The following is a 26,705-nucleotide window of genomic DNA, read 5'->3' as shown; positions in this document are numbered from 1 at the left end:
TTGGTTTTTCAGTTTTTAGCAATATACGTAACACATTATTTAGAATATTTTCAAAAGAATGAGGTAGCAGTGTATGTTTAAACTTAGTAACAATGAGATATCACTTCCCATCTGTCAGAATGGCTATCATTAAAAAGAACACAAATAACAAATGTTGGTGACGATGTAGAGAAAAGGGAACCCTTGTCCACTGTTGGTGGGAATGTAAATTAGTGCAGCCACTGTGGAAAAACAGTATGGAGGTTTCTCAAAAAACTAAACATAGACCACCTCTTAATGGAGTGGATTATCTTTTTAAGGGGAAACTGGTGGGGCCACGCCCCCTACAAACATGGCCGGCCCTGTTCTGCTTGCCCACCTAGTTTTGGAGGAGGCTGTAGAGAAAATCTGTGCTACAAAGGTATGTGATATTGTGTTGTAATATTCAGTTTGATTTATATTTTCATCCAACTTCTGCATTAATTTGTGTTTGAAAGCCAAAAGCACATTTAATTATTACATGAAAAGTTTCTAGAACTCTATTTCAAATATTTAGAAGTCATTTAAAATATTTTTTAAAAATTTATAATATTAATAGGTCTATTATACCAACATGTATTTAAAGGAAAGTTTCATGATTATCCCAGATAACCACCTAATTCTACTTTGAAATTATCCCAGAGTGACAAGTATATTTTCATTCTTAAAAGCCATCTTGATATAGTGTTGACTAGAATTATTTCCATAAATGTCATCATTTCTGAAGAATTTAGCAGTTTAACATAATTTATTTTAAGCACTTTAAGAGTTTTTGCCTGAATACCTATCCATGAATCTTATTGAACCATGCCCAATGAATTATACTAATTCTCTGCTTCTTACTGCAGAGTATACAATTTGTCATGCCAAAATAACAACAATAAAAAGTATATATATATAATAGTATTATAAAACTGTTGCAAAAAAGTACTGTCTCAAATGTACTGGATGTCCTCAAAAATAAATATAAATATGACGTCCTTTTTGTAACACATGAAGATAAAACTTACCTGACAAAGCTTTGTGAAAGTCATGCTTTTTATTGGGCATCCAAGTGAACATTTTTACCCTCTTGTACTGCTTTGTTCTTAAGGATGACTAAATGAAGATTAATGCAGACCAAGTGTATTTGAAAATATATGTAAATGCAGCCACTTTTCAGTACTTAGAAAGAGATATCTTTTTTTCCTTAATGATTGAGTGCTCACTAGCTATAATATATGGACAAGAAGTAAGCATATAGTTCACTGTGTAATATGAGCCATTTTTAATTCCTGAAAGCTTTTTTCATTGTGTCTGAGTCTGTTTTCCATCCCCCAAACCTCCAACCTGCTTGCTCCATTGTCAATGACCACAGTGTCTTACTAAAGCTGACTTTCCTCTGAATTCATACTTCCTTTTTCTAGATTCTGAATTCTTGGATGTACATGCAAATAACCACATTTCCAAAATGTGCCCCTGTCAAGCCCTTAATACAAGCCAACCTGGAAAAAAATATTAAATTCAAAGTTTGCATATTTTCCATTGTTAAGTTTAAATTTCTGCACATTGAATTTCCTTCTGCAATAGAAACCTTTCCATGGAAACTGATATTGTGGTAAATAGCAAGGGCATGTCAATCCTTCTTAGGCTGAATTTCCTTTCAGGAGAATTTTAAATGTGATCCTTTTGAAAATTTTAAGTGTTATCCTCCTGAAAATATGATTTCATTTGAGAAAACAAATTCAAATTCACTAAGCCCGACTTCATTAGATCACTGTGTAGACCTCGTGATGTCATTATGAAAGGTAATCATTGATACCACTTTAAAATACAAGCAAAGTTTAGAAATGATTCCATTTAATGTTAGCATAAATGAGTCAAGGGCTCAAAGGTTTATGCAACTGTTTTATTTATTCCAATGCAGTATGTAAGATCACCACCTTAAGCCAAAACTTGTGCCAATATACAGTACTGATTTTCTAGTAGCTTTCAGTGTTAAACAGGCATATAAAGGTGTATCATTGGTAATTTGTGCACATTTAAGATGGATTCATATTTCTTAAATCCATTCTCTCTAACAGAAGGATCAGATAGCTATTACCCTCCTCAAGAAGAAGAAACAAATGAAATTGAACGGCAACAATCACAAGTCCATGACACCCACATCCGGACAATAGCAGATGATAGTAACAGAAACGAAGTCATAAGCACACAGCAAATGTGTAAGATCTCTGCATTATTTACAAACATTTTAAAGTTTACATTACTGGCATACTCAACTATATTTTATTAATCTGAACATTTTTAGAATGGCAAAAACTTGGTGTTAGACTGTATGGGATGAATTAGAGCAGCTGTTGCATCATCTAAATTATTATTATTTTCTAAATTTTAGCTCAAATTGTTTCTTGCGAAATAAGATTAAGAGACCAGTGCAAAGGCACAACCTGCAATAGGTAATATTTATAATTACTCTCAAAATTAACTGGCAAGATATAAAAAATATTTTCATTTTATATGGACATTCAGAGAAGCTAAATTTTGTTCCCCATTTCTTTTATTTAGATATGAATGCCCTGCTGGCTGTTTGGATAGTAAAGCTAAAGTTATTGGCAGTGTACATTATGAAATGGTAAGTATTATAAATGTCATTATTTGAGGAGAGGATCCTTTCATATAATATTTTGATTTTTTAATGGGAAAAATAAAAATTTATATACGTATAGCTATTTTGCTCAAAATTGTTTAAAGTCATACATAGTAATGAGTTGTATCCTATGCAGAATTCTTATCATTTTAACATCCTTTTATCCCTTCCTTTTCTCCCAGCAATCCAGCATCTGTAGAGCTGCAATTCATTATGGTATAATAGACAATGATGGTGGTTGGGTGGATATCACTAGACAAGGAAGAAAACATTATTTCATCAAATCCAATAGAAATGGTGTTCAAACAATTGGGTAAGTACCTAAATAATCTTTTGGACCAGAGATTTTAAGTTGTAACAATAAGTTACATTCATTTAGAGCAAAGCATAGAAGAATTTAGTTTATAAAGAGAGAAGGTAATTTTCAAGGTTCATTTCAACTACATAATTTCCATGGGCAAAAAGAAGGAAAAGTATCTGAATTCAAAGTTGAACCCTTTTGCTTATAAAGATCATGCTAAAACTCTAAATTTTCTAGTTTCATTAAGAATGTACAAATTTATAGTGTTTCCCGTTGTGAAGCAATACATTTTTCAGCTATGATAAAAAGTGCCTGAGAAGGCTAATTGATTTGCATATTCTTCCTGCCCTGTTTGGGAGAATTATTTATTTCATGCAACAGTAACTTTGTTAATAAGATAGATTACTAGGTAAAAGAGCATTTTGCAAAGTCTCTAAATATGTAATACACTATGTCACCTTTCTTTTGTCTGTTAAAATGTAATTTGACCCAACATAAAAGCATTGATTAACTTTTGAAATGTTTGTCATATTAAATATACTAAGTGTATTATTATAAAACAACATATTTTATATATACTCTATAGAAAGTAGAAAAATGTAGGCTTTTGAAATATCTTTGTAGTTTCTCTTTCTCCTATGTAAAATAATAGACATTATTGAACCTCATAATGGAATGCCTTTTCTTAGGAAATATGATAGTCTCCCTTCCTTTGTAACTGAACAATGGCATGAAACTCCCCAGTATGGAATTCATAATGATAAGAAAGAATTTGTTAAGAATCCTTGTAAATTGGTGGAATGATGCCCTCTGTATACAATTTTATTCAAAGGCCTGATGTGTGGTTTTCAGCCATTAGTGATTAATCTCTTAAGTAAAAGCTTTACAGAAACACTTATTGATTAATTTATTCACTCAGCAAATACTTATCTTAAATAAATAATTAATATTAGTTTTTAGCTTTGGTAAGCCAAACATTGGGTGTTGCATTAAAGAACATTTATTTCCTATTATTTACCTTTTTCTTTTAACTTGTTTTTTCAATTGTTTATTATATAAACTCTCTTGAAACGTGTGTGTGTCATATTAAAGTACCATCACAAATAAGCATTACCTTTTGCAATAGATGTTTTTTATGAAAGCCTGGGTGTAGATAAACCAACTAAAATACCTATTCTTATATTCTTGCTTTTTAATAAAACATGTAAGGAGGAATTCATTCATTTATTGTAGACATTTTACTGGATACTAGGGGGAACAAAAAAATGAATGATGCGTATTCCTTTAAGGTACTTATTATTTAGTAGTCTTTTTACACCGCCTTGTATTGACTATTTTGAAAGATTAAATTGGTTCTGTGGTAACAGGGAATGAGTATATTGAGAGTTTTAATCTTAATAGGAAACAAATATATAGATACAAATGTGTATTATTTTATGCTATTATGTATAAATTTTTGAGATTGATAATGAAAAGAGATCTTTCTCTGATATCAAGAATGGTATTTATTTGGCTCATACTTGAAGGTAATATGAATTTAGCATAAAACAGATGATTAATTCTTATACTGCTACATGTCTAGATATTTAAATAAGAACGTTTAAGAAAAAATCAAATATTCATAGACTTAAAAAATATAAGAATTTATGTTGATGGTGATGCATGTAAGATGTTGATGATTGAAATGTTTATGTTTTTATCTTCAGCAAGTATCAGTCTGCTAATTCCTTCACAGTCTCTAAAGTAACAGGTTAGCACTTTTTTTGTCTTATTTTCTTACCACTCTGTTGCACATTATTCTTTCTAAAGGATTTGCTTATTGTTTTGTGTTTGAATTCTTCAGTTCAGGCGGTCACTTGTGAAACAACTGTGGAACAGCTCTGTCCTTTTCATAAGCCTGCTTCACATTGCCCAAGGTACTGTTTTCTAGATTTTCTCCTTCGTTTTTAACCTGCGAACAGGGAGCCTTTTACCCTGGATAACTGCTTTTGCCTGAGATTCCGGTGTCTCTAGGACTCAAAAGATGTATGATCTTGAACTGCTAGCAGCAGGGGGCAATGGACACCACAAACTGCATCCACTCTAGGCACTCCTAGTGTACTTTCTCCAAAAAATGTGGGTTTATTTATTTATTTTTTGTCTCTACGAAAATCTTTATTTTAGCATTTAAAAGAAAGAATCACATGTTCATTCCCCTACAGCTTTATGAGGCTTGGCCACCCAGTAAGTTACAAGTTACACACGTCAGGCACTTGTCTGGTCATTGCATGACTCTTTAATGGATCACATCAGGGCCAAGCAGCCCCTTTCCCTATGATTAGATGTAAAGGCAGGTACTGTTAAAATGTGTCAGCATTTTTATTCAAAGCATAACGGAATTTGTAGATGAAGGTATGTTTACTAGATCACTATCTACATTCTCACAAATATATAATAAAGTGTTAAAACCAGAGACTAGAACTCAGACAAGCAAAAAGCTCCTGCAGTCTTTCTTTGACCTGAACTCACCTACGTAGAAATGAACTCAGCTGGAATCTACTGATCTTGGCCTTCCACAGACCAGGTGCTAAATATGGTTAAGGTAGAGCATGCACAGCATGATCCTAAGGGCAGAGCAGCTGGTTTTATCGCCATAGGGTGGGCAATGAATGCGCATGAATGTGCAGCAGTTCTCAAATGCAAAAATAAAATTTTATAGTCAATGGGGACACCCTTCCTCCTACAGAAGACATCTTTTATAAAAATCAACCCTTTAATTCAAAGTTATAAAAACTCATTCATTTATTACTAATACTTAAGTGGTTCTGGTTTAGATGCTAAAGTGTACTGTGTTATACAAATTTTAGGAACATGAAATTTAAATAAGAAATGTAGCCATTTCTTAAAAACTGTGTTGAGGAAGATCTGCTTCAATTGGTAAAGGTAGTTGCAATGAAGTTTTGTATTTTTTTTTTTAAGAATACTCTTAGGAAAATAATTTATACTTTTACCAAACAATGATTTTCATATAGTCATTTTGTTGAGACTCTGATTTACTATGTAGAATGAATTATGTTTTTTCCAGTCTTAGCTTTGATTTCCTTTTAGTGTATGAGTGTGTGTACTTGTGTGTGTGTGTATGTGAATTCAGAAGAGCCAATCAATTTAAATAAGTGCCACTTGGCAGTTTCTTAAACTCTGGGAGTGAATTTTTTTAAATATCATGTGACTGACTGAACACTGATAATTGGACCCTATGTTTAAATAAAAGAACTTTTGGAAACTTTGAAAAAAGGAGCTAAAGTATCAGGAAGGGAGTAGGATATCTGGAGAAAGGACATTCCATGCAGAGGGAAAGATAAACTCAAAGGCCCCGAGGATGAGATTATTCTGTATGTTTGAAGAATAACCATTAGGCCAGTGTGACAGGAGCTGGGTGAGAAAGTGAAAGAGGGGTAGGATATAATGTCAGAGAGGTAATGGGAAGACAGAATACTCAGGGCTTATTGGCTATTATAAGGATCCTGTCACTTGTTCTGAATTAGATGGAAAACCACTAGAATATTTGGAGCAGAGGAATGATACGATTAGAGTTGTATTCTTCAGTGTAAGTGTGCGGCAAAATAGATTGGAGGGGGCAAAATCGGAAGCAGGGAGATCATAGGGGAACCTCTTGCAGTGAGCTAGATATTGGAAGGTAGAGCCCAGAGGTACAGTGATTGAGGTGCTTAAGGATGCTCTGATTTTATTTCAGTGTACAACGAATAGAAATTGGGTTGAATATAAGGTTGAGGTAAGGAAGGGAGTTAAGGATAGAATAAAGGTTTTTTTTTTGGCCTGAGCACCTGAATAATGGAGTTGACATTTATTGTAGGAAGCCTACAGAAAGAAGATATTTGCGGACTGGATGAGAAGATTAGGAATTTGGTTTCAAACATGCTAAATTTGAGATATTTATTGGGTCTACGTGGAGATATTCAATAAGCAGTAGGACATACAAATTTAGAATTAAGAGAAGAGGTTCCAACTAGAGATTTAAATTTGGAAATCAATAGTTTATAGATGATAATCAAAGCCATGAAATTGGATGAGATACCAAAGATGTGAACATAGAGAAAAGAAACTATGAGATGTCTGTGGCAGACAATGCTTCAGTTTTTCCAAGTTATATGTTTACTAAATTCTGCAGTCATATTGGGTACCAAATTCCCAGATACTGAGAGAGAGATACTTCCTGATGTTTCTTTCTGCTTTGAATCCCCAAATTAGAAAGCTTCCTGGCTAAGCTTTTTTTTTTTTTTAAAGAAAAAGAAAGAGAAAAGAAACACATCTGTGCCAAAAGCTGGAAGTAGGTAAAGCAAGCAGAAGCAATTGTGCTTACTGCCGGGATTGTACAATTGACCTATTTCAGAAGGAAAAAATGTGTATATATACACTGGAATGCTACTCAATCATAAAAAAGAATGAAATTTTGCCATTTGCAACAACATGGATGGACTTGGAGGGCATTATGCTAAGTGAAATAAGATAGAGTAACACAAATACTTTATGATATCACTTATATATGGACTCTAAAAAAAAAATACAACAAACTAGTGAATATAACAAGAAAGAAACAGGCTCACAGGTACAGAGAACAAACTGGTGGTTACCAGTGGGGAGGGAGAAGTGGGGAGGTACAATATAGGGGTAGAGGATTAAGAGGTACAAACTATTAGGTATAAAATAAGCTGCAAGGATATATTGTAAAACACAGAATATAGCCAATATTTTATACTAACTATAAATGGAGTATAACCTTTAAAAACTGTGAATCACCATATTGTACACCTGTAACTTATATAATATTGTACATCAGCTATACTTCAATAAAAAATAATGAGTAGGATTTAGAATGCCGAGTTTACTTTTGTGTATGCATGTCTATGATCTTACTAATAAGAAAGACTGAAATAACCAGCTACTTAATATTTCTAAGTATATATTTATTTTTTAGAGTATACTGTCCTCGGAACTGTATGCAGGCAAATCCACATTATGCTCGTGTAATTGGAACTCGAATTTATTCTGATGTAAGTATCCTAATTTATGCAGCTCTCAGTATCTATCTATATGCATGCACACGTGTTTAAATGTATATATGTACATTTATATACAGAAAAAGGAACAGATTCTGTGTTGATATACATATTCTCAGAAAGGTCAATCATCAGTAACACTAAAAAATAAATATCTATATGCATATATGCATGCATAATCATTTATTTTGACTAAATTTTTCTTCCTATCCTATCTATATCTCTTATATCAGATACTAAATGAAATAGCTTGGATGCGTCCTTGGGAAGGAAAAAGCATTTTACTTTTCTTTAACCTTCCTTTTGGTTCTTCAGTACTTGAAGTATAAACTGGATAATTAAGAGTTTGTCAAATGTATGAACAATATCTCCACTGCCAAATGGGCATTTAGCAAGTAGCATAGAATCAAAAACAGGTAATCCTTAAAATACATACAAAAGGAACCCAGTTGAGGGTGTATTGTAATGGATGCCAGGACTGGGGTTGGACCAGGAAGATTAGCTGTGATGGCTTCAGGGCCCATAAGTGCTTTCTGATCCAGGTTTCAAGTGTGGGTTGGTAAAGAGAATTAGCACACATTTTAGGTGGGGTGAATGGCACCTACAAAGACATGGAGATGAGGTGAGAGCAAGTGAGCTGAAAGTGGGCATGACTTGTAGGTTTGCTTGTATCTGAGCTGGTGAGATTTGAAGCTAAAAGGGGCTGCAGCCAACTTAGTGTGAGGGATGGAGGGAGGGATCCGGCTCTTGAAACATGTAATTGGAGAGTCTAAATACATGCTGATAAGTTTAGATTTTATGTGGCAGACATTTGGAAACCACTACCAATATCTAATCCAAAGAGTTCCAAAAGAAATTTAAGAACTATATTCTTGATGTACTTATTCAGTAGAATACTATGGAAATACAATTGTGAAGAGTCCTGAAACGTGAGTATTACCACCACTTGGTGAATTCATTTCAGGTTCAGGTTTTTTGGGGTTTTTTTCAGTTCAGCTTTACCTTTAAAATTATTCTTCAAATCTAAGTCTCTCTCCCAGCTCCAGGTTTGCAGTATTCTTATCTGCAATTTCAATGTCCTGTTGGTATCTTAATTTGATAGTCCTCACAATTTGTGCTTATCTTCTTGTCTCTGAAAACATGCTTTTTCTAATTTTTCTGTGAACATCATGGTCATTCTTTACCTTCTGAATTATTGCCACTTTCTCTGTGAAGTGTATTGCTGGTTCTCCTAACCCAAGTATGGTGTTGCTTTTCTTTTTTTTTTTAATAAATTTATTTATTTTTAAAAATTTTTTGGCTGTGTTGGGTCTTTGTTGCTGTGCGTGGGCTTTCTCTTGTGGCGAGCGGGGTCTACTCTTTGTTGCGGTGCACGGACTTCTCATTGTTGTGGCTCCTCTTGTGGAGCGTGGGCTCTAGGCACGCAGGCTTCAGTGGTGTGGCACGTGGGGTCAGTAGTTGTGGCTCGCAGGCTCTAGAGCTCAGGCTCAGTAGTTGTGGCGCACGGGCTTAGTTGCTCCGCAGCATGTGGGATCTTCCCGGACCAAGGCTTGAACCTGTGTCCCCTGCATTGGCAGGCGGATTCTTAACCACTGGACCACCAGGGAAGCCCGGTGTTTCTTTTCTTTAACCCTATTACTTTGTTTTTTCCTTTTATTTAGCACTGAACTGATTCTGTTAGGCATTATGATTGTTTCCCCACCTCTTTTATTAATTTTTAAGTTTCTTGAAGGCAGCAGCTGGGCAAATTATGCATTATTTTTTCATCAACAATTTTACATTTGCCAAGCTGTGAACAAGACAGGCCTAGTTCCTGCTTTAACAGAACTTAGAGCACGCCATGATATCAGACATTTGGCAAACACCTTGAAACATAAATGTTTGTTTAAAAAAAATTAATAAATATATATGAATGAGGAAATCAAGAATCATCAGAGATTTCCAAAGAAATCATTCTTCCCGGGTTGTCCCTTTAAGTAAAAAAAACTTTTAATTTTACTCATGTCTGGTGAAGATCTTTCAAAATATCCTATACACTTCTGTACCTATAAGCCATCTCTTTGCTAGAGTTCAGGTTTTTATTAGAACTTATATCCTGAGATCATTTTATCATTCTATCTCAGTGAAATGGGGTAAGAAATTTTGTATTACTACGTAGAACAAGTTGGAAATATATATTTTTTATGTGCTAAGTACAGAATCAGAGATTCAGCCATTAATTAAGCAATCTTCCCATCCCTTACAAAATACATTATCTATTTAAGTACAAGATACGGAAAAATAAGAAACAATCTATCAATCTCCCTCTCTCCCCCATCTTTCTGTCTTTCTCTCTTTCCATTTATAGAGTTACAGCGTGTACCTTCTGTTGCTTTGAGCTTTTATTTCTCACTTATGACAGATGAAATTAATTTCTGCATTCATTAAAAATGTTCCACTGTTTTCACAGATATATTTTTTTCTTTTCGTGGTATATTAGTTCTTATAAAGTGCGGGTAGGAAAAGAAAATCTCTTCTGACCTTTGAACTCAAATCGTAATGCCTGCTGACTGCACAGTTATGGCCAAAACAATAGTTTCAAACCATATTAAGTGCTTGGATTTAGTGAATGTTATATCTAAGCACTTTTATTGCCTTGGGAAAAATGCTGATGATAACCTTTTAACAGAACAGGATAAATACTGAAAAGTGTACAGTTATTTTTAATTCCATCTGTTATGAACCATATCAGACACAAATATTAATTCAGTGAGGGACTTTAAATGGTGAATAAAATGTGTCCTCAGAGTAAGGATATGGGGTTTTGGATGTATGGTATTTTGTGATATAGCAAAAACATGAAAAGTATTAGACAGCTTGGCATTCGGTCTCTGATCTAATAAATACTGACTGATGCCACAGAGTTCAGAGCACAGTAATAAAGCAAGGTCACGTAAGATGCACATGCTTATGTGAATTTAAAAAAGCACATTAAGTCACTCACATGTGCATAGAGATAAGAAAAGAATACACCAGTGGGTTCAGAAAAGACCCATCGGGATATGGGGTAGATTGCTTTATACTGAAACAGTTCAAGCGTTTCATTTTGTAGGATTTTGTCAGGCTATACTCAGCTATTGACAAATTTTGGTAGAACATTTGGATGAAAGCAATTGTCAAAATCTACAGAAGACTTTAATTGGCCAAAAGAAAAGCGTTGACTTCTAGAACTCAGTCGTGTTAAAAAAATGGAAAGTGTTTGTTGGACCTGAAACAATTTTCTCCTTTACAGAAATTCCATTCAATTCAGATTATATAACTGGTACAATGCAAAAATAGAACTTTCTTAGTACCTCATCTCAGACCATTCAAACCAGAGTGATGTACATTGCAAATCTAGGTAGAAGCGATGATTATTCTTCATATTTTTTTCTTCTTGGGCTTATTCTTTTGGGCAAGTTTTCTCTACATAGGTTATATTATCTAATAGGAAAAACCTCCTCATTTAATGTATGCCTGTATTTTGGAAAAGGGACTGTAGAGATATACAGAACTACGTTTGAGTTGCTCAAAGTCAAAACTGAACATAAATGAGGTCCAGATAATCCCCCCTGTGAACGTTTGGTCAGAGTGACCCGAGTAGGAACTAGCAAAGGCTGAAATTTAAGAGTGATAAGTAGGCCCTTGAAGAGATAAAAGGAGCTAATTTGCATTTTATTGCTTGGACAGTAGTAAAAGCTTGCTGTTTGGACAGATTAGCTGGTGAAGGGATCTTATCCTTGCAGCTACCCTTAAGATCTACCTTCAGATGAGACTTGCTTGGCTTTAACTTTGTGACTTTTAAAACATTCCTTTATGCACAAAACATCACCCTGTAACTGCTCACTGGGTATCCACATAGAGACAGATGTCAACGACCTTGTGTCCAATAGAAGAGTAGGCTGGACAAGTTCAGCAGACGTTTTCTAATGATGGTGGTTTTTTCCTTGCTCCCTTAGCTGTCCAGTATCTGCAGAGCAGCTGTACATGCTGGCGTGGTTCAAAATCACGGGGGTTATGTTGACGTGATGCCTGTGGACAAAAGAAAGACTTACATTGCTTCTTTTCAGAATGGAATCTTCTCAGAAAGGTAAATAAATTGATATATATATTTATAAACATATATGTATTTAGATATATCATCTTTCCCATTATGCTGGCTTTACAACCAACTCTCCTTAGCATGGCTTTGAGGTTTCGTGACTGAGCCAGTGTGCTTCCTTTGCACGCTGTGTAATAGTAGGTCTTCCAGGGATGGGAGAAGCTGCAGCACCAGAGATGCCTGTCTCCTGCAGGCTTATAAAAATCAACATGAAAATTGGATTATGAGTCAGAACCACTCTTTTGTTAATTGATCTTATAATAAGGAAATTTCTTTCATCCTCTTTTGGATTTTCTAGATTAGTTTTTACATGTAACTCTTTCTAGGTGAGCGAGGTACTGAATATTTCTCTAATCCAGTTATCTGACAAAGTATTTGACCAAAACAATGAGTCTGATTTTCCCCCGGAACCAAATTCTCTTTTTGATTGGAAGTTCAATGCCTAATATGATGTAAATGAACTCTTTCAGGTCATCTGGTATTTGGCTCATTAGTATTATATATTTCAGTGGTTTGAGAAAATTCATGTGACTTACTTTATCAAGTAATAATAAAAGTTAAGAGAAAAAAAACCTGTAGTGATTTTTTAAATCATTGGTACTTGGGGAAGTAATATTAAGTCCCATGTATTTTGTATAGATACAGATAAATCCCTAACTTTTAAACATTTACTAGGTTCTTCAAAATTGCCAATGGAGGGTTTGCACATATGGTAAAGTTTCTGTAAAGGACACCAAAGGATGTGCCATGCAGGATACCTAGATTGCCTTCCACATAAGCATCTGAGTGCCATCTTCATAAAATGACAGCTTTGTATTTAGCATATATTTTCAGATGAGACTGTATCAGGATGCCATTGTTAAGGAGGTGACTTCACAACCTGGCTTAGCTGGCTCATAGCAATGCCCTAGAGTACTAACTTACCGTTTCTTAAGTCTGAAAAAATTTAAATTGTATTGCCATCATACTTAGTAATATTTTTAACATCTAAAAAAAATTTAATGAGGAAATTTAATGGTCCAACCTGTAAGATCCTAAGAATTTCTTCACTGAAATGTAAACAAACACACAGAGCTCACACCCCACACCCTTCCTCCATCTCTCTCCTATCTCTCTCTGTCTCTCTGTCTATATATATATATATATGTGTGTATATATATATATATATATATATATATATATACACACACATATATATATATATATATATAAAAGACACAGTATATAAAGTAGATTGAGTTATAGAGTATGATACGCAGTTTTATAAGCTAAACTGAGTAATGTGGCTTCATTTACCTGTCATATTTCTTAAATTTATTTTAAACCTATAAGGTAGATGATATCCTAAGAAAACTGAGAATAATAATTATTTATGAACATCTACTATGAATTTTCCAGATGCTGGAGGGCCCTTTAAGTATATTAACTCAGCTCTACCAATAACCTTACAAAGTCGGTTCTATAAACCCTAATTTACAGACATGTTAACTGAGGCTCAGAAAGGTTAAATGATAAGCCCAAGGTCATATAACTAGTCAGTCTCAGAGCTCAGATTCAGAACTAGTTCTGTAAGTTGAAAAATGTGTATTTTTCCGGTGTATCACTGTGTACAAAGACACTTTCCAGGGCACTTTGTCAGTTTGTTTCCTACAAATAAAAATGGCTTTCAATTAGCCGTCTGCTTGTATGAAAAACCTGGCTTGTGTTGTGTGTGTTTATTGTGTAATGTGTGTGCACACTTGTGACATTCTCATCTCTTCTTCATTCTAAAATTCTCCCCTTTCTTTTCTTACACATGAATAAATATGTAAAAGAAATTGCACTTTGTCTCTCTCTTAGCATTTGTGTTTATCTCTAAAAGCTTTTTTGTATTATTAAGAAAATAATACTTTATGTAAAAATATGGACTTCAAAAGTCTACATTTGATTAGAATAAATAATGATTAATGCCATTATCAACCAGTTTTAACTTGAGGCATTTAAGCAAAACATACCTTGATTAATATTGTCAAATAAAATATAAATAATTTAATAAAGAGTAAAAGGAACAATTTTGCATTGCTTTAAAGTTCTGTTTTAAAATACTTCTGAAGTGAGATTGAGTGCTGTGTGTGTGTGTGTGTGTGTGTGTGTGTGTGTGTTTCCATTTCAGTGAAGAAATACTTAGGACCTTCCAGATTTGACCATTAAATTTCCTCACTAAGATTTTTTTGAAACCACAGATGTTAAAATATTAATAAGTATGCTAGCTATATAATTTAAATTTTGTCAGACTTAGGGAATAATAAGTTAGTATTCCAGAGTATCTCTTAAGTATCTCCATCTCTTTAACTTGCAGTTAGCTTTTAACCATGCCAGTCAATTGTAAACCTGTATCTTAGTATTTCCCCAGTAAAATGGCATAAGAGCCGCTTAACTCTACTTTATTGGAACTAAAGGTGGTAATGTATGAAAACATGACCTGGAATCTATAAAGTTCTATATAAAGTACTATTATTACCACTATGCACCTTAAATTTCTTTAGTAAACTTGTGTACAACCAAGATTTTAAGAATTATGTCATTCTCACTCAAGCTTTCCAATAACTATAAATTATAGTAGTCTAAGAAAGTTGACCATCTGGATTCATAGAGCTGCTTTCTTGACTGTCATAAGAAAGCATGATTTGTTTGAAGGATTATACATGGAGATGACATCAATACACTTTGTGTATTTTTTGCAGTTTACAGAATCCTCCAGGAGGAAAGGCATTCAGAGTATTTGCTGTTGTGTGAAATGGAACACTTGGAGGAGGAACACTATTCCAAATGCCATATTTCTGAAGTTTGTATAAAACTGTAACATTACTGTACAGAAGATATCAACTATTTTCAACCCCCCATGAGTGTCAAATGCATATAAATTGTGATAGACTACGTCTATAAAATAAAACATGGGACATTATTAGTGTAGGGAAAAGTAATGAATATGTAATGGTTTTAGAAATCCTGTGTTAAATATTGCTATATTTTCTTAGCAGTTATTTCTACAGTATTACATAGTCATAATTGTTCTACATTTCATATGTTATATTATATGGTGCTTTGTATATGCCACTAGTAAAATGAAACTAAACAGTGAATGTGAATGTTCCTCAGAAAATCATCTGGTGCATTTAAAAACAATAATAAAAATAGTAACTCTAAAAATGAAAAAAACACATACTGCATTTTCCCAAGTTCAGTGCTATGATTACCTACTCCGTATAATATCAAATTATTTCCCACATAATACCTGTATAGTTTTTTATTAAGTTTAGGCATATAGAATATTAAGTCCTGATATTGCACTTATGTTGTATAAAATAATTCCTTAATATCCAAGTGAATCTGTTAAAATGTTTGATTTCTTGGGAACGGTCTTAATAGTAAGTGGAATTACGTCAGAGTAGTGGTACGAAAACAGTTCTAGTGGTCATATAATAAATATAGGATTAAGCATGGGCAACCAGAGCTTTCTATGTATTGTTCAAACTGAGGTCACACATTTATATTGTATCCTGGCAAATACTCCTGCGGGCCAGGAAGTATAATAGCAAAAAGTTTAACAAACATAAACTGATGTATTGCATCACCATTGCCACTGATTTTCTTAATGGTAAATGGCCTTGTGTATAAATGTTGCCATATTATGGTATCTATAATGGTGATATATTTGTTTGTATGAAAAATGTATTGTGCTTTAAGACTAAAAAACTGTAAAATGTTAATTTTGGTAATTTTTTTTCTGCTGGTGAATTTACTCTTTCCTTGTAAACATATTAAAATTAATCATGTTTCAAAGTATTTTTTTAGTCCCCTTTGTATCCTTATTTTGATTTAGAAATCATTTTCAGTTAACAAAATTATTGTAAGTCTTTTGAATTTGGGTTTTGACATTAATCTAAACAACACCCCTTATATCAGATGTTGCAGAGTCACCCTGATTATTTAGTTATTTGTTTGTGAAAGAGGAGACAGACAATCATATATTTAGAAACATGATATTAAGGGAAATTTCGAAAAAGAGAGATTTATTTATAAACTAGAAGAAAGGGATCTGAAAGATACAAAGTGATTATGAAAAACTGGCAACAAATACTTCAAATATTTTTAGAAAGGAAATGAGTACGCGTTTAGGAACAGATAAAAGAGAGAGAAATTACAGGAGGGATCAGAGAAAGCAAGAGATCTGGATCATACCAAAAAAAGGAAAGAAAAGAGGGGCTCACACAAACAGCTGCTGGAGAGGCAAATGGTGAAGAAACTAACATCATGATCAGTTATCAAGTATTGGCTGGGAATTGGTTCAAAATGTAGGTAATCAAAAAGTAACCATTTATATATTAAAAATGTCAAAACTTAAAGCAAATTTAGTGGGATCTTATTTTTTTCCAAAAGACACATACACCTTCTTAAATACTGTGATTGAAATGTAAACACATATAGTGAGATTCATCTTCTGTTCCTCACAACCCCCCCACCCTGAGTAGGGACGCCCCATTAATTCTGCCAGTATAAGGATTGTTATATTTGTCTCTCGTTTAGCTATTCATCGTCAGTTTTCTGTACTATTGCAATGTCTCCAAGTGGAGACTTTTCATTTTGTTCCTCTCCATTCTTTTTCAGTGCATCATTAATTTTTACTGGAATTACTCTCTTCCATAAGTCCGTTATTTAAGAAAACCAAATCATCTTATAAAAGCATTTAAGGCCCTCCATAGTCTTGCTCCATATTGCTCATCTCTGCTGTTCTACAGGGTGTGGCCTGGAGTAAGTTACATAACTTTCTATGCTTCAATTACCTCACCTGAAAAATGGGACAAATAATACCTCATAGGGATTGCTCTAAGAATTGAGATATTATGTATAACCTACTTAAAAGAGCATTAAACACACAATATATGGTCAATATACGTTAGTTTTTATTACTAATATCTTTATAATCATTTTTGTTGTTATTTACCATGGGGAAACTATGCATCTGTCATAATACACTACTGACCCTTCAGCATTTAACTAAATGTGAAATCCTCCAGGAATTTTTCTGCAACTCTCCTGGTAAGAATAAAATAATGCTCTCTAATATGCCTTTTTAACTTAACCATATTAATTTTTAAATTTTGCCTTATATTATATTTAGTTCTTTAAATTTAAGGATAAGCTCCTGGATAATGGTAATACTCTTATCTATCTCTGTACCCCGGAGACACAGTAATTTTTATCCTCTATAAATAGTGGGTCAGTATTGTTGAATGAATAGTCCAACAATTCCTAATTTTATTCTTGATGACATAAGTAAACATTGTGCATGTTGTCACAGCAGAAATAAAATATTATAGCTAATTAAAAGTTTACTGATAAACATTCTAAATGTGGACTTAAAACAGAGGTCAATGCTTATATAATAGTATCAATATTAACATTATTTTAGCTTTCAAAGTTTAACAGACCACATGTTAACTATTACTTTAATGTTATGCATCTAATAAAAATAATGTGTGCATTTCAAGCAAAGCAGAGTAATCAAAATTTTTTTCTTTCCTAAATCTGTTGATAATTTACATGCTATAATGTATATTTTTCTATTCAATTTTGTAACTTGAAGTCTTGACTTTTCTCTAGCATTTCTACAATGTTCTTAAATATAAACTCATTTGAAGAACATGGTGAGCTAAGCAAAGAAACAAAGCTATGATTTTTGCAAACATACCAAACTCCAAGATTTAGGGTTTAAGCTAATTTATTGCACAAAGAATTACATTGTTTAGGTGGATTTAAAACACTTACCTGAGGTGGTATTTCAACCCTGGCACCATAATATTTAGGAGCTGAAGAAATAGTTTAGTCAAATTACCTGAACTTCTTTCACTAATTTGTTGGAATTAAAGGCTAAATTATACTTTTGAGATTTGTAAAAGACAAATTATTTAGAACTCTACCATTATGCCTACCAGTTAGATGTTCTCTTTTTTTCTTATTCTCCAATCCCTGTCATGTTATGCAAAATAATGAGTGTAAAACTATGCTGATAAGCAAATATCTTTGTACTAGATCATTAAATTGTGAAAACTAATTTTTCAGCGACTACTAAAAAATATCTTCTAATTAAAACTCTAATCGTCAACTATATTTATGACTATGCTGATGAAGATGAAAACAGGGCTTACACAGGGCTGTATCTGATAAGCTCACTTTTAAAAAGGGACATGTATGTAAGATGAAATAGAAATCAGGAATAAATATTTAAAAGTGTATGGATTGATTTAAAATAACATTAGGAGTGTTAAAATCCCAGCCTGACTGAGCTCTTAACTTATGCTAAAACCAAGATTTTTTTTTTTTTTAAAGCCGTATGGGAACAACTTGGTTAGGAACAATACAATGAAAAACACAAATAAATGAACAAATAGTAGCCCCTCCTGAAGCTTTCTGCTTTCATTTATTCTAGGAGAAGGGATGACATGTATTGAGCACCAACAATGTGTTAGAAACACTGCTCTAGATTTCATGTATATTATTTGATTTCTCACAACTTGTGAGGCAAGATTATTTTCCCAAATTTATGTATTAGAATGTAGATTCTAAAAGGTTAAGTAACTTATCTCCATGTGAACTCTCAGAAGTTATTTAAATAAAGTTATGGACTTTATTTCAGACATTAATGAACTAGATTCAATCACTTTAAATCAAATTTATTGAGGTATAATTTACATTCAAGAAAGTGTATGCATTTATTATACACTTTGATGCATTGTATTAGTTTCCTAGTCCTGCTCTAACGAAGTACCACAAAACGAGGGGTTTAAACAGCAGAAATGTATTGTCTCACAGTTCTGGAGGCTAGAAGTCCCAGATCAAGGTGTTGGCATGGCCAGGCTCCCTCTGAATGCTCTAGGGAATGATGTGTTCCATGTCTCACTTCTATCTTCTGTTGGTTTGCTGACATTTTTATGTATTCCCTTGGCATGTGGCATAAACCCAATATACACACGTTATCCTCTTTATGTGTGTGCCTGAGTCCAAATTTCCCTTTTTATAAGTACACAAGTCATCCAATATGACCTCATCTTAACTGATTACATCAGCAATGACTCTATTTCCAAATAAGGTCACATTCTGAGGTACTGGGGATTAGGATTTAAACATATGAATTTTGGAGAACACAATTCAAGTACATGAGTGTTGACAAATTTATACATTTGTATTTACTACCATTGTAAGGAGATATAAAACATTTCCATAAGTCCCCCAATTTTGTGTTGCTTATTTCCAGTCAATCCTCCAAATGCCCTCAGATTTGGCTATCACTGTTGTGCTTTTTATCAGTATTAGACTGAACACCTCTAGGGTTTCATATAAATATAATTATCTATGTAGTATGTACTGCTTTGTGTCTTGCTTCTTTTGCTCTGCATAATGTTTTTAAGATTTACTCATGTTGTTACATTTATCAGTAATTTTTCTTTTTTAAACATTGAATAGTACTCTGTTGTATGAATATCCATCAATTTACTCATCCATTCATCTATTGCAGATGAATGTTCCATGTTTTAGGTAATATTGAATAAAGCTGCTATGAATATTCATGTACAAGGCCTTGCCTATCACATATTTTCATTTCTTTTAGATACATAGGTAGAAGAATTGCTGGGTTATATAGCAAATATGTGTTTAAAAGATTTTTGCTCACCTTTTTTTCAAAGTGGTTGTACCACCTTACAGTCCCACAAGTAACGTAGGAGAGCTCTTGGTTGCTCCACATGTTTGGCAAACTTGATTACATTTAATCTTTCGAATTTTAGCTGTTCAATACATGTGTAATCCTCTCTCATTTATTGTGGTTTTACTTTGCATTTACCTCATGAATAATAATGTTGAGCATTTTTTCATGTGCTATTTATATATCTACTCTGTGAAGTATCTATTCAAACCTTTTGCCCATTTTTAAAAGATTGGTTGTCTTTTTATTATTGAATTATAATAGTAAGTTTTTTATATATCCTGGATATAAGGCTTTTGTCATATATATCCATATATATATAAGGATATGTATTTTCAGCAGTATATATGTAAATATGTGTTTGCTTTTTTAATGATGTTTTTGGAGAGCAGAAAATTTAAATTTGATGGAGTGCAACTTAATTCTTTTTTGTTTTGTGTTTTATTACAAGTGTTCTTCAAAAGTCCTAATTTTGCTTTAATTTTTAAAAACTATTTTCACTGGATATAAAATTCTGTGTTGACAGTTGTTTGCTTTTAGCATTTTAAAGATCTCATGTCATTGACTTCTGGCTTATGTATTTTCTGAAGAGACCTTTGCAATCATTCTATTTGTATCCGTCCCTACATAATGGTTCTTTTTCCTCTGGCAGCTTTCAAGATTTTCTCTTTATCACTATGTAGAGATTGTTTAGTCTCATACTAAGGTCTAATCTCTTTGGGGTCTCTATGAAGTGCTCCCACTGATACGCAAGGAATAGCCGCTCCCGTTGCTCAGAGCTTGTTTCCTGGGTCCTGGTGAGCTCTGGAAAAGGTTCCATTTATTCTTCTCTCATTGCTCTTTTTTGAGTCAGGCTGGTATTAAGCAAACACTCCAGGGGATCCTATGAAAATTTGTGAACCTGGGCCGACCCTGCCCAGCCGGCCATCTTCCTAGGGCCAGCGGTTCCCCCGGCTGCACTCTAGAAGAGGAGCGAGGAACTTCCTTGCAGCCAGACTCAGGGCTCTGCGCTGTGAAAGTACACAGAGCCTGAGTCAGGCCTCCCACGTGGCTCTCACCAGCCGACTTCCCGGTACTGCCTGGGATGGCAAGACTGAGGAGCTTCCCTGAGATCTGGCCAGGAGTCCCCGGCCAGATGGGCCTGGCCCATCCCTACAAGGCGTCGACCTGGGACCGATCCCAAAGAGCCAGGATGCGGAGTCGCAGGATGCGCATGCGCAGTTTGGCAGTTCGCACGCCCACCCCCCCACCCTCGTCCTCTCGGAGCACCTGCCCTCAGGCGTCCAGGAGCCGTAGGGCTGTGTGAACAGGTCCGGTCCAGCCTCGCAGCCCATCTTCCTGGGGTCAGCTGTTTCCCCCACTGCACTCCTGACGCGGAGCAGGGAAGGTCCGTGGAGCTAGACGCTCCGTGGCCCTGTGCCGGGAAGGTACACAGGGCGGCCTCTGTGGGAGTCAGGCCTCCGAGGCATCTCTCAGCAGCAGAGGACTTTCCCACGGGGCCCGGGACGGCAAGACTGAGGAGTTCCTGAGATCGGCTTCAGGGGAACAGGCGTCTCTGTTTGGGGGCGGGCTGGACCTTGGCAGCGCCTTGCTGCCCCGGAACTCCCAGCCTGCGGCCTGGCCTCTCCCGCCACTGCCCAGACCCGGCTGGGCAGCGGGCTGGACCTTGGCCCGACCTTGCAGTCATAAAAATAAGCCAAATCCTGTATTTGCACTTAGCCGGCAGGTGAGTGTTCATCTGTAGCTGTTAAATGCAAATAACCTTTATTTTAACTTAAAGAATTCCACCGGAAGTCTTTAATTGACTTCAGTTATCAAACATCAGAGAAGAAAAGAATTGGGAACTGTTGTCACTGCTTAATAATAAGATTTTTGCTCCTACTTGGCTCATTGCTCTGGCCCTGCTGAGATGTTCAATGTAAGGAAATAATTATGATAATGTATCCAGAACAGATGTGCTGGAAATTGTTCCATAACTTTGATACAGTTTTAATCGACAAAACAAAACAAAAAAATCTTAGCTTCCTTTGAGAACTATAGTTGGACAACCTCTATGTTGTATATGAATTTATGTGTGTGTAAATTTACATTTTTCATAGAATGATGGTGTGTTAGATAAATGTCTTAGTGTTCATCTAACTACCATTCATCATCTCGGTTTGCAGGTGGAAAAACTGAATATGCACTGACTTGGCCTAAGTCTTGTAGAGCTGTGAATAATTTTAAGTAAGTTCTTCAGATTTCCAATCATATTTTCTATATTTCCCTGAGATAAAGCCAGGAATAAGCACACAAACCCAATGTTAGAGTCCCGATGCCTAAATGCTTTGAATATGTCCTTGCACACTTCAGAAAGTATCAACAGTCAGTGATTATGCCACAAACGCTACCAGTAAGGGTGAGTACCACACTAATAAAGAATAAACCTAATTAGGTAATTTAATGTGTCAATTTAGAAGCATATTTGTTTGTTGCATCAGAATCTCTTTTTTAAAAAGTAAAAAAAAAAAAAAAAAAAAAATTCACAACATATACACTAAGTCTGTAAGACATTAAAAAGCTACCAGACAACTGGTATTGCTGTGTGAAATACTAAGAGGCCTATCAAATGCTTTTATAAATAGTACTAGTAATAACCATTTTCATAGAGTGCTTATTACGTGTCAGGCATTGTCCTAAACAGTTTATATGGGAACTCACACAGTCCACACTACAGCCCAGTGAGGAGAAGGCCATTATTATCATGTTCATTTATAGATGATAAGAGTTCAGTAACTTCCTCAAAAATCACCCATAAAGTAAATATTGGAGCCAGGATTTGAACTCCTAAAATATGGCTCTAGACTCTGGCCTCTTATTAGTTATTTCTCTCCTACAGCCAGCATCTTTTACTAGCTGTATAGACAGCCTAATCTCTTTATGCAAATATACTTTTCAGAATGGGTACAAGGTGTGACGATACTTTTGTCATAAGCAAATGCCCTGTAAAGGCATCTACTGCAGAGGAGGCTTCAATAACCAGGCCAACAAGCTCCCCACCGGGGTAAGGGACATCACCTAGACAAGTAAGTGTCCTGTTTTTCTGCCCCACGTTTTAGCCTCTAATTGGCCTCGTGTTGTGAGGGACTCCCCAACCCCGTGAAAACCTGTCAAAGCTTTGCCCAGTAAAGGTTGTGTGTGCTCCTGCCACCTTGTGGTTGTATATTGTTCCTTGATCAGCTCTGAAATCCCCTACACTTGATATATATTTTCCATTTGGTCATCTGTTTTTTGTTTTTTTGTTTTTTTTAAATTATTTATTTATTTATTTATTTATTTATTTATTTATTTATTTATTTATGGCTGTGTTGGGTCTTCGTTTCTGTGCGAGGGCTTTCTCTAGTTGTGGCAAGCGGGGGCCACTCTTCATCGTGGTGCGCGGGCCTCTCACTATCGCGGCCTCCCTTGTTGCGGAGCACAGGCTCCAGACGCGCAGGCTCAGTAGTTGTGGCTCACGGGCCCAGCTGCTCCGCGGCATGTGGGATCCTCCCAGACCAGGGCTCGAACCCGTGTCCCCTGCATTGGCAGGCAGATTCTCAACCACTGCGCCACCAGGGAAGCCCCTGGTCATCTGTTTTTTATTCCTTTGTTTCTCCTTTCCTGTCTTCTTTTGGATGAGTCAGGTATATTTAATTATTCCATTTTTTTTTTTTTACTTTTCCATTAACTTTTTAGCTCTATATTCATTTATTTTTCTCGTAGTAGTAATTTATAGGGACTGTAATATGCATTTTTTATTATATTACTGTCTATCTTAAATTAGCACATTTGTCACTTCTAAATGCAAGTGCTTTCAAACAGTTAGTTTAATTCATTTACCACCACTACTGCCTTTTGTGCTCGTGTTATCATAATTTTTACTTCTACATTTGTGATCTGCCTTATAAGACATTATTGTTGTTCATTGAAGTAGTCAGTATTTATTTATATTTACTTTTTCCAGGGTTTGTTTACTTCAGAAGTTCTGTGTTTCCATATATTGTCATATTTTATTTAATATGAGAAAACATAATATACCGTAGTGTAGGCCAACTGCTCATGTATTTGCTCAGCTTTTATTTACCTGATACATCTTTACTTCATCTTCAGTTTTGGAGGACATTTTTGCTATAGAGAAGTTTCTAAGTAACTTGTCTTTTTCCTTTTGATCACTTTAAAGATATTCCATGGTCTTCTGCCTTCTATAGTAATGATGACCATTAAGCTTTAAGTTTAACTTTTGTCCTTTTGAATGCAAAGTGTGATTTTCTTTGGCCGCTCTTAAAAATTTTATCTTTATTTTTTGGCAATCAGACTGATAACCAATTGATAACTAAAATGCCTAAATCACCTGTAGATTTCTGTTTTCCTTTTTTATTTTTCTTTGATTTGGGGTCATTTGTTTCTTTTCTTTTTGCGTGCTTCATATGTTTGCATTGGAGGAAAATTGTAGAAATTCTAAATGATGTTATCTTCCTCCAGGTGGGCTAAATTTTCTTTTGCAAAACAACCGCAGCACTATTGGATCACCTTGGTCCTATTGAGGCTTGGTTTTCGTCTTTGTTAGGGCTAGTTATTTTATTTTTGTCTTTATTCCCAAGGCCCTCACTATTAGAGCAAAGCCTTTCTGGGGTCTCAAATTAAAGCACTGGGTCGTAACGAAAGCCACCCCTAACCTTGACTGGGTTTGAACTCCAGCTTTTCTCCCTAAATCATGTGGCTACTGCCACATCTGCTTTAGCATTTTAACCTCCCAGATGCTATTTCTAGTAAGTTTTAAAAACATTTTTGAGTGTTACCCTGTGAGTGCACAGCAGGGCAGACAATGATTTAGGGGAGATGTGTATACTAATTTTTAAGCCCTCTCTCTGAGGTTTCCTTCTCCACTGGTGTTTGCCTATTAAATCCCAGCCAGTATGGCAGCACCAACATCTGGCCTCGGTCTTCTCAACACAGTAAGACTTACACTTACACTTTCTGCTTCTGCTTTATCTCCCTTGTCTGATATTTCATTATACAATTCCCTTCTCACAAGGGTTTTACCCCTTCAAGCCCGCCTATATTTGTTGCTTTCCAAAACTTTCAAATCCATGTTTTATAGATTTTTTCAGCTTTTATAGTTCTGTGCTGAAAGGCTAGTCCAAAACAGGCTATTCTACTCTGGCTGGAACCAAAAAGCTACAAATGTTTGTTTTTAGAAGCTGTATTTTATTTGGAAGAGGTAATGAAACCCATGACAACAATAAAAAAATTCAGATGTTCTAAAGATATATCATGAAAAGTATATTACTTTGAATTTATAAAGTTTCCCTTTATAAATTCAACCAAGCCTCATATGGATTTACAGTCACAGATCTGCATGTCTTTGTATTTATGGATTTGTGCATACATGCATGTGAACTCTTAACCATTACGCTATTCTATCTAATTAAGAAATTAACACTTCCTTATTAATTTGAAATATTTTGGCCAGTCTTTTTTCTTTTCATTTTTAAACTTGTATGTGTATGTTGTTAAATTTTTTAGATCTTTTCCTTAATGATTTCGGATGTCATTCTGCTTAGAGGAGCCATTCTTACTTCAAGCATACATTAAAAAAAAACTTCAATGTTTTCTTCAAGCACTTTAAGGTTTTATTTATTATGTTTAAATATTGGATAAATCTAACATTTATTTTGGTATAAGGACTGAGGAAGGAGAAATCCAACTATGTTTTTCCAAATGGTTATCCATTTTTCCTAGCACTGTTGTTTGAATAATTCATCTTTCCCACATAAATTTGAAAATGCTGTCTTATTTGAACTAAACTTCCATAAATATTTGATATAATTATTGGCTGTATCTTCTGATCTATTGATCTAGCTATCTATCAGCCAATACTAACATGTCTTGTTAATTTGCTTTGTAATATATTTTAATGTTTGGTATGGCTTATGGCTTACTACTTGTGCTTTTTAAAAATTGCCAGCTAGTCTCACATGTTTATATTTTCATAGGAAGTATAAAAGTCATTTTTTGTCAGTTAATAGTCCAGTTTGAGACACAGGTATAATATTGGATGCCTTATGCTTTTGGTTATAATTACAGTTCCTGCTACCATAATTTTTCTTCTTTTTATTAAACTGGATCAATGCTATCCCCAGAGCCTGTAATGTGAGGTCATATGTCATATGCACTTCATGATGTGGTGACATTCCTGCTCCCACTGTACACATCCTCACTGCCCAGCAGAATGCTTCTGGGAGAGATCATCCTTTTCACTTTCTGTCTTGTTACAAAATAACTCTAATCCTTCTAAGTAGGATTTAGTAGACATAAATGTATAAAACACATCACAAAGAAGTATTTGATATAAATAGGCAGCAAGTTGTAGTCTCCACCAAAAAAGAATAACATAACCAATATCTTTCAACATTGAGCTGTGCACTGAATTTAGAGAATGTTTTCACTTAGTTCCTGGTTCTCCTTCTATCTGCTATAAATATGCATTGCATTGGAATATACACAAACTCTAAAACTTTGCAGCTTGTACCTTTTAAGTTATGATTCCAACCTACATTTTATGAAAGCAATAAACACCATAAAGCTCATTTAATATTAACATTTTTCTTTTACATCCTTTAGTAGAGGAAAATGATCTTAATTTGATTTTTGTTCATCTGATAAACATGTCAAATAATTCCTCAAATTCCAGTAGTGTCTTAAAATTTACAAGCTTTTTTCACATATAGTATTTAATTTGAGTTTGACAAAAAGTCCATGAAATAGAAGTTTATATTTCCATTTTACAAATGGGGAAAGCAAAAGCAGAGATTTTAAAT

At 34.6% G+C, this 26,705-nt stretch overlaps 1 protein-coding gene across 2 annotated transcripts in view; it reads left to right on the top strand.

The window, feature by feature from the left end:
- CRISPLD1 (cysteine rich secretory protein LCCL domain containing 1) overlaps positions 1-15,908 on the top strand; it is a 45,191-nt gene extending 29,283 nt beyond the window's left edge. For both annotated transcript variants that reach the window (XM_059901341.1, XM_059901342.1), the window contains 10 exons: positions 300-400; positions 2,082-2,222; positions 2,396-2,456; positions 2,566-2,632; positions 2,830-2,960; positions 4,655-4,698; positions 4,792-4,864; positions 7,924-7,999; positions 11,983-12,113; positions 14,849-15,908. In XM_059901341.1, coding sequence (XP_059757324.1) covers positions 300-400; positions 2,082-2,222; positions 2,396-2,456; positions 2,566-2,632; positions 2,830-2,960; positions 4,655-4,698; positions 4,792-4,864; positions 7,924-7,999; positions 11,983-12,113; positions 14,849-14,900 — 877 coding nt within the window. In that variant the 3' untranslated portion in view covers positions 14,901-15,908. The remainder of the gene's footprint in view (positions 1-299; positions 401-2,081; positions 2,223-2,395; positions 2,457-2,565; positions 2,633-2,829; positions 2,961-4,654; positions 4,699-4,791; positions 4,865-7,923; positions 8,000-11,982; positions 12,114-14,848) is intronic.
- Positions 15,909-26,705: the final 10,797 nt, after the last annotated feature.

The sequence above is a fragment of the Balaenoptera ricei genome, chromosome 17 (assembly GCF_028023285.1).
Source record: "Balaenoptera ricei isolate mBalRic1 chromosome 17, mBalRic1.hap2, whole genome shotgun sequence".
NCBI lineage: Eukaryota > Metazoa > Chordata > Mammalia > Artiodactyla > Balaenopteridae > Balaenoptera > Balaenoptera ricei.
Note: the sequence above shows the minus strand (reverse complement) of the source record. Positions and strands in the feature narration are given on the sequence as shown.